The sequence below is a fragment of the Rhinolophus hipposideros genome, assembly GCF_964194185.1.
Source record: "Rhinolophus hipposideros genome assembly, chromosome: 23".
NCBI lineage: Eukaryota > Metazoa > Chordata > Mammalia > Chiroptera > Rhinolophidae > Rhinolophus > Rhinolophus hipposideros.
The window spans coordinates 26,642,972-26,659,520 of NC_138069.1; the positions used below are offsets into that span (position 1 = coordinate 26,642,972).

At 40.2% G+C, this 16,549-nt stretch overlaps 1 protein-coding gene across 2 annotated transcripts in view; it reads right to left on the minus strand.

The window, feature by feature from the left end:
* Positions 1 to 350: 350 nt before the first annotated feature.
* Positions 351 to 16,549, minus strand: part of GEMIN5 (gem nuclear organelle associated protein 5) — a 35,230-nt gene continuing 19,031 nt past the window's right edge. Inside the window, exons 16-28 of one of the 2 annotated variants that reach the window (XM_081035225.1) lie at positions 16,042 to 16,272; positions 13,882 to 13,995; positions 13,377 to 13,499; positions 12,144 to 12,239; positions 11,582 to 11,719; positions 10,199 to 10,346; positions 8,451 to 8,570; positions 7,638 to 7,848; positions 6,525 to 6,779; positions 5,137 to 5,299; positions 4,043 to 4,547; positions 2,710 to 2,806; positions 351 to 2,134 (exon numbers count right to left, since the gene is read on the minus strand). In XM_081035225.1, the coding sequence (XP_080891351.1) occupies positions 1,967 to 2,134; positions 2,710 to 2,806; positions 4,043 to 4,547; positions 5,137 to 5,299; positions 6,525 to 6,779; positions 7,638 to 7,848; positions 8,451 to 8,570; positions 10,199 to 10,346; positions 11,582 to 11,719; positions 12,144 to 12,239; positions 13,377 to 13,499; positions 13,882 to 13,995; positions 16,042 to 16,272 (2,369 nt within the window). In that variant the 3' untranslated portion in view covers positions 351 to 1,966. Of the gene's footprint in view, positions 2,135 to 2,709; positions 2,807 to 4,042; positions 4,548 to 5,136; positions 5,300 to 6,524; positions 6,780 to 7,637; positions 7,849 to 8,450; positions 8,571 to 10,198; positions 10,347 to 11,581; positions 11,720 to 12,143; positions 12,243 to 13,376; positions 13,500 to 13,881; positions 13,996 to 16,041; positions 16,273 to 16,549 lie in introns of both variants that reach the window. The other variant, XM_081035224.1, reaches the window with a different exon arrangement.

Here is a 16,549-nt window from a genome sequence, read left to right on the forward strand (position 1 = left end):
AAGTTACTTTGGATGGGGTAAAGGACCAAAACTAATTCTTTAGTTGCTTAGTGGTATATCTTATCCATTCAGAAAACTTGAGTCAATTCCTCAGCGATTTGGCTCTTTGTGGTTCTCATAATTAGGGAGATAGAAATGAAAACCATTTATTGGTTGAATACATAGTATTGGAAAGAGAGGAGTTGAAAGGAAATGGAGTTGTGTCATTTCTATTATCTTCTGCTATTGGGTAGTTTTATTGCTTAGTTGTCAAGTAATAATTCTTGTTCTTACGAAACAGTAATGAAGGAGTGTACAGGATTCCTCCATAGGTGATGGTTTTTGGTAAATCACGAAGGAGTTTATAATTTCTAATGTAATAATACATATTGCTGTTTACTAAAGTGGAAGGGAGTAAATATTCTTCCATCTCTGCAAGCGAAGCATTGGTTCATTTTAGCAGATTGTGGAATTGGTATCTAGTTCTCCACTTAGTCATGCTTATTTATATCTTTGCAACCAAGAAGATTCTCCAACCCCTAGTAACAATGCATCTTCTTAGAGTTCACCCAACTGTGCAGAGAACTAGGAAGATCAGTATTTCCTTCTTTGGGTTTGACATTTTTAAATTCTAAAGCTAGGTCTAAAAAAAAAAGAAAAAGAAAGACCCCAGTTAAGTCATATCTTTGAAAACTGCTTCTTAAACTTTTTTCTTAGAGAGTTCCTGTTAATGAATTTCATCATTTCTGCCAACAGCAATCCCAGAAAAAAAAAAAAAAAACACCTGAAAAATAAACTGGACACTCAAGTAGAAAAGTCTTCACAGTGAATCCCAAAAGAAAATCTTTCAATTATTGGGAAAGAGTGCTCCTTCTCAATCCCATCCCAGTCTGTCTAATTTTTATGTCCTAGCAACTCAGATATTATAGAAACTGTTCAATTATTTAAAAAAATCAAAGAGAAGGACTTCCAAGAGAATGCTCATTAGTCAAAAAAAGAAGAAAGAAAAAAAAGAACAAAGATTTATAGTTCAATAGTATGTAGGGTCCCATTATGCAGTGATCACAAAGGTGGAGGCCAATGATCCAAAAATTTGTATCTGCAAAATTAGGAATATGCATTTATGCTCAAAGACCACCTGTGGCTTCAATCTATTAGGATTGATGCAAAAGTAATTGTGGTTTAAAAGGTTAAAAATAATTGCAAACACCACAATTACTAGCGCATCAACCTAATAATTCTGAAAGGGTCCTGTGATCCAAAAAAAAAATTAAGAACCACCAAAACAGTAATTTCTTCCTGAGCTATTTGATCGCCACAAATCATTTCTTATAAAATTGAAGGGCTAAGACACATTTGAGTTGGTTATTTGTTCTTCCAAAGCTTTATAAGTGATTTGTCCAAATAAGCAATTACAATAAACAACAAAACCAAAATTTTGACCTAAAATAAAGTTCAGACATAGGGTAAACAGTCAACATGATGGGTAAGACCTAGTTCACATTCAGTAGACGTTGTAGTAATAGAGTACAAGGGGAGAGCCCAAGTTAACAAAAACAACTTAAAAAATTTGCCAATAGTCATTAAATGCAACAATTCTATCTCGAACAAGAATGACATGTTTATGATTAGGCGAAGCATTTATAAAGGTAGCTTGTTTAAGAACATAACCCTTTGGGTGATGAAAAAAGTTTCTCCTCTTTGGATGAAACTTTTGTAAGGCTCTAGAGATGACCAACAATCACTCTTGCGGGTGTTAGTTCTAATAACTACCGCTGGCTTTTGATGATCCTTCAGTAGGAGACTAAAATTGAGTCCAAAGTCAGATTCTACTGTGTCTAAGGGTAGAGTTCATTCAGACTTGACCCACATTTTGTATTATTTGGATCCCTGCAAAAACATATAGGGACCAGAGCTAATGTCTGGCAGAGGTGAAAGGTTTCAAACGTTTCGAATTTGACACAGTTTTTTAAAGGTCCTTGAAAGTTCACATACAGAAGGTCTGGCAGTGTCTTGTGTAAACTTGAGTGTTGCCGTATTTCTGAAGGAGCTCTTGGGCCTGTTGCTGCATTTCCTGGGTCACGCGGGTAGGCCACTGGGACCCGATGTGAAGCAGGACGAGGCAGCACTCCAGCACATCTGGGAATGGCCAGGTCTGAAAGATGACATGAGAATGAACAAGGAAGCATTTGTAAAAGAGCCACAAACATCGCACAGAAAGCATCAGTAACTCCAAGTCTCATCTCCTGACACTTCTCAGGCAGTCGGGCCATTTCTCCCGAGACAGTGTCTTACTGTTCATAAGTTACTCTAAGGAGAGACAGTCCTTAAAACTGGGATGTCCTCAAACAAAATCAATCTTTTTCGGGAGCTCTACTCCACTGAACTTAAAATGTGCTGCTATCACTACTAGGGCCACATCCAAATACACCTATCCGTCTGTAAGCTATCCAATACATGGCGCCAACTTTCATTTTTACTTAACCTCCCAATTACAAAATTTATTTGATTTCTCTAAAGACAGGTAGAAAATTGCTTGTGTTGTCAATAATTGTACTCACAAAAACACTTTAGCTAAGCAAAGGTAACTGGATCCTGATTTTTTAAGCACATACAAACGCATAGATTTTAGAAACTGAACAGAAAAGTAGATGACCTTCAAGTATTTGGTATAGTCAACTGGCAATACAAAAAGTAATGTTTTACCAAATGACCTGCTATAAATCTTACCTTAACATTCTCAGGAAAGTTAGCTATTCTCTCATTCGCTTCTGTAAGCCGTTTGGTTAATTCAGGCAGAGAAACTGGCTCGTTTTTCTCTTCTTTACTAGTAATAATAATTTTAAAAGGTATAAGTCATATGTCTTGCCCTGGGTAACTTCTAACTATCATTTGTAAATAAAATTCCTTTGTCACCTGGATTTTTATCTCCCATCTTTCAATACAAAGGTTAAGAGAAGGCAGTTTAATGCGATGTGATGCAGTTTTCTAAATGCAGTATTATTTCCCATTTTCCAAATCGCCAAAATTGGGGCCGTTAGGGGATTCAACCTGCAGCCAAGGGCAGAGGGCCTGGGTTTATCTGGGGGAATGGTTAGGTAGAGCCGGGGCTCCTAACTGGGGTATGTGGATGCACATTTTTCTGGGAAGAGTGTGTTAAGCTTCTCATAGGGGTCCTATGATCCAAAGGTTAAGAGCTGCTGGATTAGAGAACTTTCCAGTGTTCCCCTTGTTATTAAAACTAAACCTAAAGCCTCTTCTTGGAGAAGTGACTCAAAACTCTCACTGAAGATTTCAGTGGGAGTTTTTTTAGAGCAATAAATATAAGGGCTCCAAAGCTTTTATTTTTATTTTTCTACAGTTAACAATAATAGCTATAAGTTTATTAACTGTTCTGATTACTGTGTTTTAGGCCCTGTGCTGAGGGCATAACCAGGGTAAAAGGCACTCACATACTAACCAATCAGTAATTGTAAATCACTACAAATGCTCATAGCAAAGCGCCCCGTAACAATGCGAGCTCTGGAGTGACTGGTGATGGGCTCCCGTCACCTACCTGGCCCGTTTTCTCCGGAAATGATTGGGATGCTACAGCATTCTGATCCTTTGAGATTTTCTCAGTTCACTGTGCAGTTTTGTATACTACCCTCTGTGTATCTTTTGTGATAGTACAGAACAACTGAACAATGGTTTTCATTAATGATGTGATTTTACATGATTGATTTTTTGGGAGAATCTATTACACAAAGGTAGGACTTTACTGTACTTTTGTTATTAACAATATTTGTGACTTCATTTAATTCTAAACACAAGCAAGGTAGGAGTTGGCACTCCCACTTACAAATGAGGGAGTCCGAGCTCAGCCCATGAAGAATCTTGCCTGAAGTCACTCGGCAGGGCCAGGACTGGGGCCCGCACTTGACTCCAACGCGCATGCGCTGATTACTACATGACAAGGCGTCCAGGTGTCCTGATACATCTCATCACACACTGATTTTTATCTGACTATGTGAAACTCCAGCAAGGTATTTAAAAGTCCATCTTGTACTGCCTCTGTACTTACCATGGGCTCCGAGAACTAGAGAGGGACTGTCCTGCCTCCTGTTCTGGGCCATCCTTGTCAGGACCATTCACTGTGGATTTACAAAGTTGACTTTTCTGGTGTTGGCGGATCATTTCTGCCAAGGTCTCCTGAACTTCAGCAACGGTTCGCTGTGAGTTTTGGAGACAGGCGTGCTTTTCTGAAAAGAGCTCCTTACAAGCGTTCAGTATTTGCTCACTTCCTTCTGTGAGTCTCCTGTCTGGTTCTGGCGGCCTGCTTGGCTCTGGCTGAGAAGATTGGGGGTCCCCTTCTTCAGGGCTGGCATCGTCCAACTGCTGGCTTTGCTCCACCGAGGTGGTCGTTGTGTGAGCAATCCTTACCCAGACACTGGATTCAGGGCAAGGCCTGGAGAGAGACCACCAGAATTCATACAGACGTCCATAAATAAAAAAGGCCTCCAAACTTTTGAAAGCTGGTGTGGCAGGGGATTGAAGTTCCCCCAGTTTGTCTCTCAGGTGGTCACAGCCTAGGAGAAGAAGCAAAGAATTTAGGGTTGTACATTTCGGTATCTGCCAGAAGTCTGTCTTCCTGCCTGTGTGTTGTCTGCTGTCACTTAAGAGGCAAGATTCCAGAAACAAGGACAGCAGTGCTCCATGGGACCACATGCCTGCCACCGAAAGTCAACTAACAACTAAACATTTCCTGGCTTAGGACAATGTTCTTGTTGCTATAGGCTACACATTGTTCAAAGCATGATAGAAAAAGTATTCAACGTGCCCTGCTGAAGGCTCTGGGGATCCTACTGCATGTGAAAAATCACAGTGATTTAGTTCAGTGACTAATTATGCAGCTCAAGGAATGTATTTGCTATGCTTCTCCATTCTTACTAACCTGTGAGTACAATGCTAGTTCTCGCTCCCTTACACTGTGTGTAGGAAAGGAAGTAGGAGGCAGAAAGGTAGGCAGAGCCAGGAAAACAGCTGAGTCATTCCGGCTACCTTTCAGGAGCTTGGGTAAGAGAATTGAAAGTTTCTACCAAATGACACAACTGGCCAATCTGTCTTTCAATAACCTGTGCACCTGGTGTCACACCATCAGTGGTGCGGGTCATTTACCGTCAGGAAGAAAGGCTGAGTACACTTCCTGCATGATGGTGAAGTTCCCCGAGTCATAGCTCCGGACCACAGCCCGAAGCAGTGCTTCCACACTCTTGTCCCAGGAGGCCACCTGCTGGCTCAGCACTGCCAAGGTCAGGTCATGGCAAATGTGAAGCAAGAGCTGGAGGGAGAAGCCAGAGTCTCAGTTAAACATCCTCCCACAGACGGCGCTCGGATGACACCACATGTTTTCCTATTAACTGCACTTAGAAGTACACAGTCTACCTTTAAGAAAGGTCCTCTTTCCACCACCCATTTTTGCTTCCTCGCCAGAGACTTGCGTATCTAGTTGCACAGCAACATACATTGTCTGGTGTTAAAAGTCTGCTCATGCTAAGAAAATGTCTTGACATTTGCATTTAATTAAAACAAAAAGTTTCCGGAACTAAAAGCTGTAATTAAAAAAAAAAAAAGAAAACAAACAGGCAAGCCTGGAGTATAATTAAGAAAACTGACCAATTTTAAGTGAACAATTTATGAGTTTTGAGAAATATCGCTGTAGCTATATATGCTGTAACTACCACTAAAATCCAGACATTTGGGTGGTTTCTAATTTTTGGCTATTTTGAACTAAGCGACAGTCAACATTTGTGTAAAAGTCAGTGTGGACACCTGATTTCGTTTCTTTTAGTGAAATATCCAGGCAATGGGATTGCTGGGTCTCTGGGCACGTGAATGTTGAACTTTACAAGAAACTGCCAAACTGTTATACCCTTGAGGAAGTCTCATTCCTTATTAATATAATATTCCCTCCTTATCAAAAGAGACAGTAGGCAAATTGAGGTGTGTTCATAGGATGGATAGAGCAGTCATAATGAATCAATATGATGTCTTTGCGTCAACATGGATGGATTTTACAATGGTAACTGAAATAAGCACGGCCTAAGGTAATAAACATGGTCTGACATAAGGGCTATGCTAGGGAAGGGGGATGGGACCGAGGAAGGAAACACAAGGGACTTCAAGTGGATTGTATTTCTTTTATCGAAAAAGAGGAAAATACAAAACAAACCCAAAATAATTCTATGAAGCAAAAATGACAAAATGTGAACATCTGTTAATTCTGGCTGATAGCTACTTACTATATTAGCTACTTATTATATTATTCTCTGCTTTTCTATATTTTTCGACTTTTATTTTTTCTTTTAAAAGGGAATGCCGACCTAAATCTAACTTCAAAGCCTTTGGCTTTGAAGTCTCAAGGGATTTAGTTAGTCTAAAGGGATTTTTCCAGGTCTTTTCTGAAATGCAAACTGGCATTGGACTTGTTTCTTATTATACTAGACATGGATTAAGGAAGTCTTACAGCTGAGTGATTAAAATCAAAGCTCATGCAGACGGGGTACCTGTTTGGAAGGAGTGTTATTCGTAACAGATGGGTACTTGATATTTTGCAGCTGCTGAAATGCAGCCTGATACTGCTCTGGGGTGTCCAGGTTGAAGGCGCTCTTCCACACTGCCGTTATTCTCTCCACGAGGGGCCCTTCGGTGTCTGTGGACCAGGCGTTATAAGAAGAGGAGGAGCTTTTGCCCTCTGCTGGCTGCCTTTCCTCCAGGTGCTTGGACAGTAGCTCCAGAAGGCAAAACACCAGTCTCTGACCCTGGAACCCAACAACAAAGGAGAGGAACTGTTATGCAGGGAAAGTGCTGGATTAGCTAGATTGCTTACCCCGTTTCTCACCGTATCCCCCTTTGCATCTACCCCCTTAGTAGGCGGCCTGCCCAATGTGAGTCATGTGTGAGGGGAAAAGAGGTGATCTAATAGACAATTTTGTAGTTCCCAGAAAGCTACCTTCTCATCTAGACCTAGCATTTTTCTTGGGCTTTGAATATTCAGCTAGGGACTATCTTTAGGCCCAGTTACTCTATGACGGAAAGAGGAACTGACAAAGTTCACGTTACTATTTGACAAAGCAAAGTCATTTAAAATGGACCAAACTAGGGGAGAGTGCTGATGCTTTTAAAGTAATCTCCATTTTGATGTGTCAAAAAAGGTAGTGGTAAGTTACTCATTTTTAACCAGAAGGGAAGACAAGAAAACATTTTGAGGTGGTCATACTTCTTTATGGCATACATCTGAACAGGGGTGCTACAGGTAGAGCACCATGATTTCTGCTAGAGGCCATTCCCCCACTTCATTGATGTGCTGATGACATTAATGAAGAAACACTAGGCTGCCAGCCTAGGGGCTGAGTTGACTAAAGTCTATTCATGGGTGTTGTACACAAACCGATAAGCAATGGGAATTAACATGACTGGCCACATTCTCTCTTACTCCGCATATGGCACTGATAAGCCATGGTACTTCAGTGGGATAGGACGGCCAGGGCTTGCTGGACACATCTAAGGATACCGGCCAAAATACAGCTTGTGCAACTGGGTTATTCACTGGAGTTCGACGAGAAAAGGATTTGGGGTCCTTCCGTCTTTAATATCAGGAGATACAAGAACAGACTGACCTTCAGACTTTCATGGAGCTGCAGGGCTTCCTGGGCTCCCACCCAGTTCCTGGCCAGAAGCAGCTCTTGGGCACATCTGAGAGCCAGGGAAGCAGATAACTCATCCTCTCCCACGATTGAAGCCAACTCTGCAGCTGTTTTCAGTGATGCGGCATCACCTTTTTTGGCCAAAACTTTGGCTGCATCATAAGCGGAACCGGCCCCTAAATAGCTACAATACAAAAGAAAACTCAAAGTGTCATATACAGCTCACTCCTGCTCCCCAGGGGGTCCCATCTGTCAGCTTTGCCTTGCCTTGTATGCCTTCCTGTGGTCCCAGGCATGTCACTGCCTCCACCATCCCTCTGAAGGCTGAGGCCAGTGCAGCCTGGGACAGGAAATGGCACCACATGGGTTAGGACACAAAGTAACCTCAACACTTGCTGAACTGAATCCAAGTAAAGGAGTCATTTTCTCTCATTTTCCTTATCTCATGGTACAAGACATCCTTAGAAAAAGGTGTCATTTCTTACTGAAGATTCTTGAATAGTGATGGTGATTTATGTACATACCAAGGAAGTAGATTTTTTTTTTTTTGGTAATCATATTTTTTATTTTTCAACTGTAGTAGACATAAAATATAATACTAGTTCCAGGTGTACCCAAGAAGGTAGGTTTCCATGAACCTGACAAAGCTGGACTTAATACACACGTGCTTTTCTATTTTCTAATCACTTTACCTCCCCCTCTAAGCTGATCGCTTTTATTCTCACCCTGCTCTTCTGCGTCAGAGCTCTTACATTCTGGGTGCACTCCTGTCTCCCTTAGGCTTACCATTTAGCAGCTACGGCATAATGGCCATCTTTTTCAAGGATGGCTCCCCAGCTGAGGTACAGGTCCTTCAGGATCGGGTCCTCTGGGCGCAGCCGGGCCTTGGCAACCGCAATAGCCTCCCTAGAGGCAAGAACAGATACGTAGCCAATTTGAAAAGGCTTCTCTATAAGGGGCCCTAGGAGGGGCTGCAAGATAGGACAAACTGTCCGTCTTGTGTTGTCTCAACTTCTTACTGTATTCCTGCATACACTGGAAGTTAAAACCACATGCTGTGCTCAATTCTTCACCCAGGCCAGCGGTTCTTAAAGTGTGGTCTCTGGATTCCCAGGGGGCCCCAAGGCCCTTTCAGGGGGTTCATGAGGTGGAAACTATTTTTATAATAATGCTAAGAAGTTATTTGCCTTTTCTCACTGTGGTGACTTTTGCACTGATTGTGCAAAAGCAATGGTGGGTGGCATCTGAGCAAGAATCAAGGTAGTGGCCCTTGTAGTTTATAAAAAAAATGTTCTTGATGAAGCAGTAAAATGATTAATTTTATTAGTACCGCAAGTCCATGCCTTTTTAATATTGTCTGTGACAAAATGGGAACGGGATTTTGTATTCTTTGCTGCATTCCAAAGAATAATGGGTGACTCAAGGTAAAACTTGTATGAACAAACTGTAAGCTGAACTGGCTGCTCTTTTTTCATGGAACCTCATTATTTCTTGAAAGAATGACTATCAAACAAACGACAGGTATTCAGCATTGGGTATTTGGCAGATGTTTTCTCAAAAATGAACAAAGTAAAAGCCTGTTACTTCACAGAAAACAACCAACCTTATTGTTGCCAATGATAAAATTGGAGTTCTCAAGTGAAAATGAGAATTTTAGAAAACTTGTGCCAGCCACTGTGGGCTTGACAGCTTCCCAAAAGTTAAAGACTTTTCTGATGAGATTGATGGTAATATTAAGTAATGTGATCTTTTTAGATGTTTTATCATCAGACGTTAACATTTGGAGGATTGTATAAGTCAGTGAACTAATAGTTTCTAAATGACATAAAACTTCAGAGCTGATGGTGTTTTAGATTAAAGGTGATCTAGACAGAGCAATATTTAAGAAGTATTTTGAGACCTCAGCTTTTAGCCACGATGGAGTGACAGGGACCGGACTTACCCTCCTGCCATGAAACTAAAAAACTGGACAAAATATGCATATGGCTGTCGTTCAGCAGCACATGACTGTATTGTAGTGAAAGAATAATTAACTAGGACAGGAAGGACTCATACCAATCTCAGGAGAGTGTTTACTTCTAGAGAAGGGATGAGGAGAGAATTGGGGAAAGGCAATTCAAATAAATCTGGAATGTTATACTTAGAGCAAACAACAGAAAAAATGGGGCCGCATAGCGAGCTTTTGGGTGGCTGGCAAGATTCTGTCTCTTCATACATGGGGCTTAAAAAGGGAGTTCTTTTGTTAATTCATTAAGCTGTTCATTTGTTTTTATGCAGAATTCTCTATTTGTGTTAAAGTAACACAAATAGTAAAGAAGCTTACAAAAGTATCAAGTTTAAAAAAAGATCAGAGGCATATATTGATAAAAGTTAACATGTTAAGTATAGGTGGTGGGTGCCCTGGTAAGCCAGTATACTAACATCTATTTCTGTATGTTTCACATGTTTAATTAGAATAAAGGCTTTACACTAGTCATCAGGAAGCAGAGCTGTTAGGTAGATTGACTACTGGTTCAGTGGTTGGGTCTACAGACCTGTAGAAATGGTGTGACTTGAGCAGCTCTATGGCTTCATACACTTTGTGGATAGACAGCAGGTGAGAGGCGGCTTTGACATACTGCTCCTGAAAACACAGCTGCTTGGCAAAAGCTTCTACAGCCCACAGCCACACATGGTAGCCAGCTAAAAGAACAAAAAGAGAGAGAGAGAGAAAGGAAGGGAGGGAGGGAGGGAGGAAGGAAGGAAGGAAAAGATAGATGGTGGTTACATACGAAGTAGGCTTAAGGGAAAAAAAGTACCCACATATGTACATTTGTGTTGAAAATGCTTTTTTAGTCACAATATTAAGCAGGAACTTTAGATACTAACTCAAGTGCCATTTAGATCATCTGCTTCACCTACCTCTGCACACCCACATTTTGAAAACAAATTGTTTCTTTGATTATATAATAAATGCAAAATTTAAAAAGATACAAAACAGTATGGAAGTCAGGAAAGTGGTCACCCTTGTTGGAGTGAGTGGGTAATGACTGAAACGGAGCACGAGATAAGCTCCCGGTGCCAGGGATGTTGTTTGACATGGGTGCTGGTTACAAAGGGGTGTTCAGTTTGTGAAATTCGTGGTATACTCATGACCTGTGTACTTCTCTTGCTGTCGCTCTTATATATATTCATGTCTATCTCATATCTATCTATCCATCTCATATCTCTCTATATATCTATCTCATATATGTTTTATATATATATTTATATAATATAATATATTTTTTTTATATATTTATATATGTATATATATAACATATATTATATATACACGTGTGTGTGTGTGTATATTACTTGAATAAAAAGCTGAAAAACAGGGCATGGCATAAAAGGTTTCCTTGTTATCCTGGAATCCTCCCACCCAAATTTGTCCAAATTCTTTTCCCTGGAGATAATCATTATTACTAGTTTCTTTTGAAATCTTTGGAAATAGCCTATGAATACACAACCAAACGTGTAAACATAAATGACACAGTATCAGATATTTTGTTGTACATCTACACCTTGATTCTTTTCACTTCTTATATACTATGGAGTTCTTTTCCATATCAGAATGCACAGAGCTGCCTCACTCTTTTGGTATGTGTAGGAGTCTCTACTGTATAGATACACAAGATTCAACCAGTCTCTTATCGATGGACATAGAGGTTGTTGTGATCTTTTGCTATTATAAATCCTGCTGTACTGATAACCCATGTATATCTGTCATGTTGCATGTGTGAGTAGTTAAATTCCTACAATTAGAATGGCTGAGTCAGAGAGGATATGCATTTCAAATTTAGTTAACAGACATGGCCCAATTATCCTTCACGACGATGTCCATCTTTAGTGGGCATATCCTGGAGATAACAGAGCTTTGGTTGAAAAGAACATACCAACTGGAGCCATAGCCACGAGATTATCTGTCAGCTCCCCTCTTTCTGCTGCAGACTGGAGAACACCTTTTAGATCTCCTTTCCAAAGCATAAGCTGCTGAAATAACTCAGGGTGGCCATTTTCCAAGTGACCTTTTCCTGTATGGAGGAGAGAGAATGTTTGGAAGATGTTTCAGAAACATCTGTCTGCACTGACTTCTAGAAAAAGAAAGGCAGGAGGAAAGAGAGGAACTCCTAGAATATGTAGTCACCCGCTGATGGGCAAATTACCTTCCAGAGTGTTATGGGGCGAGAAGCCCACTCAGACACTTGTCCACTCACTCACTTTCACTCAGCCACTCACTCAGAGGGAACACTGTATGTTTAGGGTCCTGTGACAGTGCAAGAGGTATGTGTGAATATGCACATTGGGGAGCTCAAAACCTAGTTAGTTGTCATGTAAAACTAACCATTTAGATGCCACAGGATGGCAGCCATAAAAGAGGTACGTACAAAGCCTTAGGTACAAAGTCTTAGGGAAGCGGAAGGATGGAGTGGGTTGTGTTGACTGGACTTGCCTCACCTTCAACCTCGATCATTCTGTACAGGGTGGCCCTGTCTGTGAAAAGCCCCAGGTGAATTCTTTCCTCAAGAGCAGCAGACACGTCCTCATTTAGTTCTGCTAATTCAAAAACAAAAAATCAGGTGAAATGCTTACACAGGTTAGTTTTCTGCCCAATTACTTCCGAATGTTAAGCCCAGAACACCAAGTTCAGACACCGAGAAGAGTCCTGTCCTCATTTACCCTGAATAGAGACCATGCAGGTAACAAAGGCAGCAAAACTAGGAAAATACTTCCAGTCTGGTAAGCTTAGACTTGGCCAATCCAATGAGACAATTAAGTTTATAGTTTGCTCAAAGAAAGATTTGGGCGGGGAAAAAGAAGTAATGTAAAAGCCAACCCAAAATGTAACATGTACTTAAATGCAGTAAAAAGCAAAACAAAACTATCATGAAATGTCCTTTAATGTTCATTAGGATTTATATCAAAGGGATTCAATTTTCATGCTCTTTTTTAAAAAAAAGTCAACTGAGTAATTTTCTAACAAGGGAAATAGTATAAAACTATATGGTTAGTTGTATAAGGTATAAGGAGTCATTACAAAGTTCCAAAAAAGAGGGCTATGTGGATAAAATATCTCTGGAGAGAGACAAGAAACTGGTAATAATAGTGTGGCCTTGGGGCAGAAATGGAGGAGTGGGTGTCAGGTGGGAGAGAGATTTACTTTCTTTTTATACTGTTTGAATTTCATTTTATCATGTGCATCCCTTTTTAACATGTAAAATTCAAAATAAAAAAAAATATAGTTGCTCCAGTATCAAAATAACGGGCATTATATGAGGGCTCTGAAAGATTAAAACCAAAAAAATCTTCTATAAACAAAAACTTCCATTCATTTTTTTGAAAGAATTGACATAGTGTGTTTTCAATAAGCAAATAATTTTTTTTCTACATGAAGATACTGTTGATTCATGCTGAAGTATTTAAACCATCATACCAATTCTAGCACAAAGACAGCTGGAACAACTCAATTTATAAAAGCAGAGCATTACATCTCAGAGGCACTGAGGTGTTGACAGTGGGTCAGGATGGGAAGCTTGGCAGCAGAGTTGGGAGAGGGAAGGCTGGCAAAGAATGTAGAATACAAACAATTTTGGACATTTGTTTGCTCATGTGTTCAACAAATAAACAAGCCCTTCTTGTGTGCCAGTTGCCAGAAGACTATGGATGGGCCAGGGAAGTATAGTTTTGTACCTTTGGAGTGTTTCGCAGTTGCTAGTACCAGACAGTCCTGATGAAGCTCTTCTTTGGACCTGTGGTCCAGGCTCGTTATCAGTGGAAGTATGGAACGGGCTTTTCGCTTCTTGAGTAAGGCTTCTGAAAAGCAATAAGTACAAACTGAAGAACAGCTAATCAGGAACACAAAACTGAATGCCCACGATGTGAATGTGCCCTACTGGAGGGACACTGCTGGGCATAGAAAGTTCTCACTCTTACAAAGAAGCTTTCAAATTAAACTAACTGGGGGCAGTGTTCACAATACACACACCTATCCCTGTGAGCACTTGTAAAGCAGTATCAACTGCAAAACAATACTTCATCAAGTACTAAAAAATGTTTAAAAAAGCATGACCCCAAATTGAGATGTAACCAAAATACAAATATTTAAAACTTAAAACACACACACACTTCTGAGTTTTCAGTTGCATGTAACAATTGAGGATTGTTTAACATAATGTTTTAATTATTAGATACCGACCTGGCTTTTCTTTAGGTGGCTCCTTTTTCAGTAACGTGACTTTATTATTAATGGTGACTTTTGGCTGTTCAAAGCCTAAAGAGACCGGAGGGCAGATAACTGATTCTCTAGAAACTACATCATAGGGGAAAAAGAAAAAAGTTTGGATAAGAACAATGTAGAATATCGTTCATTTAAAAAATTAAGAACTATACCAGTTTTAATGATGCAATTTTTATGTATTACCCAAACCATGAGATAAAATCCTTTGGAAAGGAAGCATGGGTCGTCTTTATTTATTTATTTGTTTGTTTATTTATTTATTTATTTATTTGTTTGTTTATTTATTTGGGGAACAGTGTTTTTCCCAGGACCCATCAGTTCCAAGTTAAGTTGTCCTTCAATCTAGTTGTAGAGGGCGCAGCTCAGCTCCAAGTCCAGTTACTTGCCATTGTTCAATCTTACTTGCAGGGGGTGCAGCCCACCATGCCTTGCGGGAGTCAAACTGACAACCTTGTGATTGAGAGCACACGCTCCAACCTACTGAGCCATCCAGCCGCCCTGGAGCTCAGCGGCAGCTTGTTATCTTCATTCTAGTTGTGGAGGGCGCAGCTTGCTGGCCCATGTGGGAATTGCACCGGCAGTCCTGTTGCCCAGAGTTCATGCTCTAACCAACTGAGCCACTCGTCCACCCTGTCTCCTCTTCTTACCTCACAAACTATGTTCCAGGATTCTGTAAGTTTATCGTTTATAACATTGCCTAATTGATCTAAGGAAAAGTTACAAGCTTCTCGCCTCCATAACTTTATAACATAGTTCCAGGAGTTCCCAAACTTTGCTCAGGTGACAAGGACTTTCTACATATTTCTATGACAAAGTACTAGTTGCATGTTTAATTAAACAAGGAACAACTTTACTAATAGTAAAGATTGAGGGTATGTGATATGGAGTCACAAACCTGAGCATATACAGCCATGAACTTAAAAAAAACCCTCAAAAACAAGCTGTTGATATATAGGGGTAAAGGATATTTTGTGCAGCCGTTTTATGATAAGGTATTTTGATAAGCCTAAAGAAATCCATTAAGGGGAGGCCAGTTAGCTCAGTTGGTTAGAGAGCGATGCTCACAACCCCAAGGTTGCCGGTTCAATCCCCACATGGGCCACTGTGAGCTGCACCCTCCACAACTAAATTGAAACAACTGCTTGACTTGGAACTGATGGGTCCTGGAAAAACACTCTTAAATAAATAAATTAAAAAAAAAAAGAAAAGAAATCCATTAGGCTTTTATGTCTTTACCTAAACTATAGGTCCAACAGCCACCCCTTGAGATGGAGAGGGACAGGGGTGACTCTGTACCGCGTATTTTGGTCACTTTAATTCTGTCACAAAATACTGTTTTAGAATTAGACATGAGTCACTGCTTCTATTTATATCGTTTGCTATTAAGTCATTCACTTTAACAAGTAACACGCATCAGAGCTTTAAGGTAAATATATAAAAGAATTAAAGTGCTTACTTTATAGTGACATTTTTTTTCTCTTCAAACTAGAAATAGACTGCGTTATTAGAAATTAGTGACGGAAGCTTGAAAACCAGTTTTGTGAGAAATCTGAGAACTGCCACTATAGCTTAACAGACTGGAAGAACCTAATCATCATTCATAAATGTTTTCCATAGAAAAAAAACAGGTACAAACCTAAGTAGGAAGGGTGAAAACTCGCAAGTTTCCAGAGTGGTGGTAGATTCTACTAGGTCAGACATTTGTAAGGGACAGTGGTTTCTTTCCATGTACATGGATGGTAATGTCAAGTTGTTAAAACTTTCCCCATGTAAGTTTCTATGTACATATTCCCTAGCTTTGCTTTGTCCCACAGGCTTACCCTGCCCAAGTTGATAAGAAGTTTTCTCACAGAACTTCACTATTTCCATCCAAATCATCCACTAGATACTCTTTAATACTTCAAAGTGTTTAGAGGCTTAAAGAACCCTTAAAAAAAACCAAAACCTTGTCGTTTCCAAGGTCGTTCCCAAAATACCACCATGCGTAAGTAAGTTCAGGAGTTGGGCCACCAGGTAAGTCAGAGACAGCATTTTCTCATTGAATAAGAACCTGCCTTAGTTTTCTGATCATGCCTATGTAGTCCTAGAGAGTTAGTGACACAGGACTCGGGCACATACCTGCTGAGGCGACACCACAGGCTAACTCTGGCCCCTGGGCTTCCTCCTCGCCCTCTTGGTCGGACACGCTGCCATTCTCAACAGGTCCTGTGCTCTCTCTCATACTGTCTTCTTCGTTCCCATCATACAATTCCTGCTTTATGGGAACTCTCGAGGTGGGCTTTTTCTTCTTTTTGAGTTTTGGCTTAGGCTGAGACAGCCTTTTTTTCTCTAATTCAATACTTTTCTTGCCTATAGGAATAGCAATTAAAAAAAAGGATAGACTAAAATATACATTCTTGGTTAAAAGCACTCTAGAAGATAATCTCCAAACCCTCATTACTCTCTTTTTAGATAGCTTCTTACCTTTTCCCTCCCTTCATAATGTATTTGTAGTTATCAAAATGTTAACCAAACAGAACCAAGCCCTTTTGGGATTTCATTAAATCATAAATACCATGCCCAGTTACCCCTGAATACTTTAGTGTATATCCTACAAACAAGGACATTCTCCTACATCATCACAGTA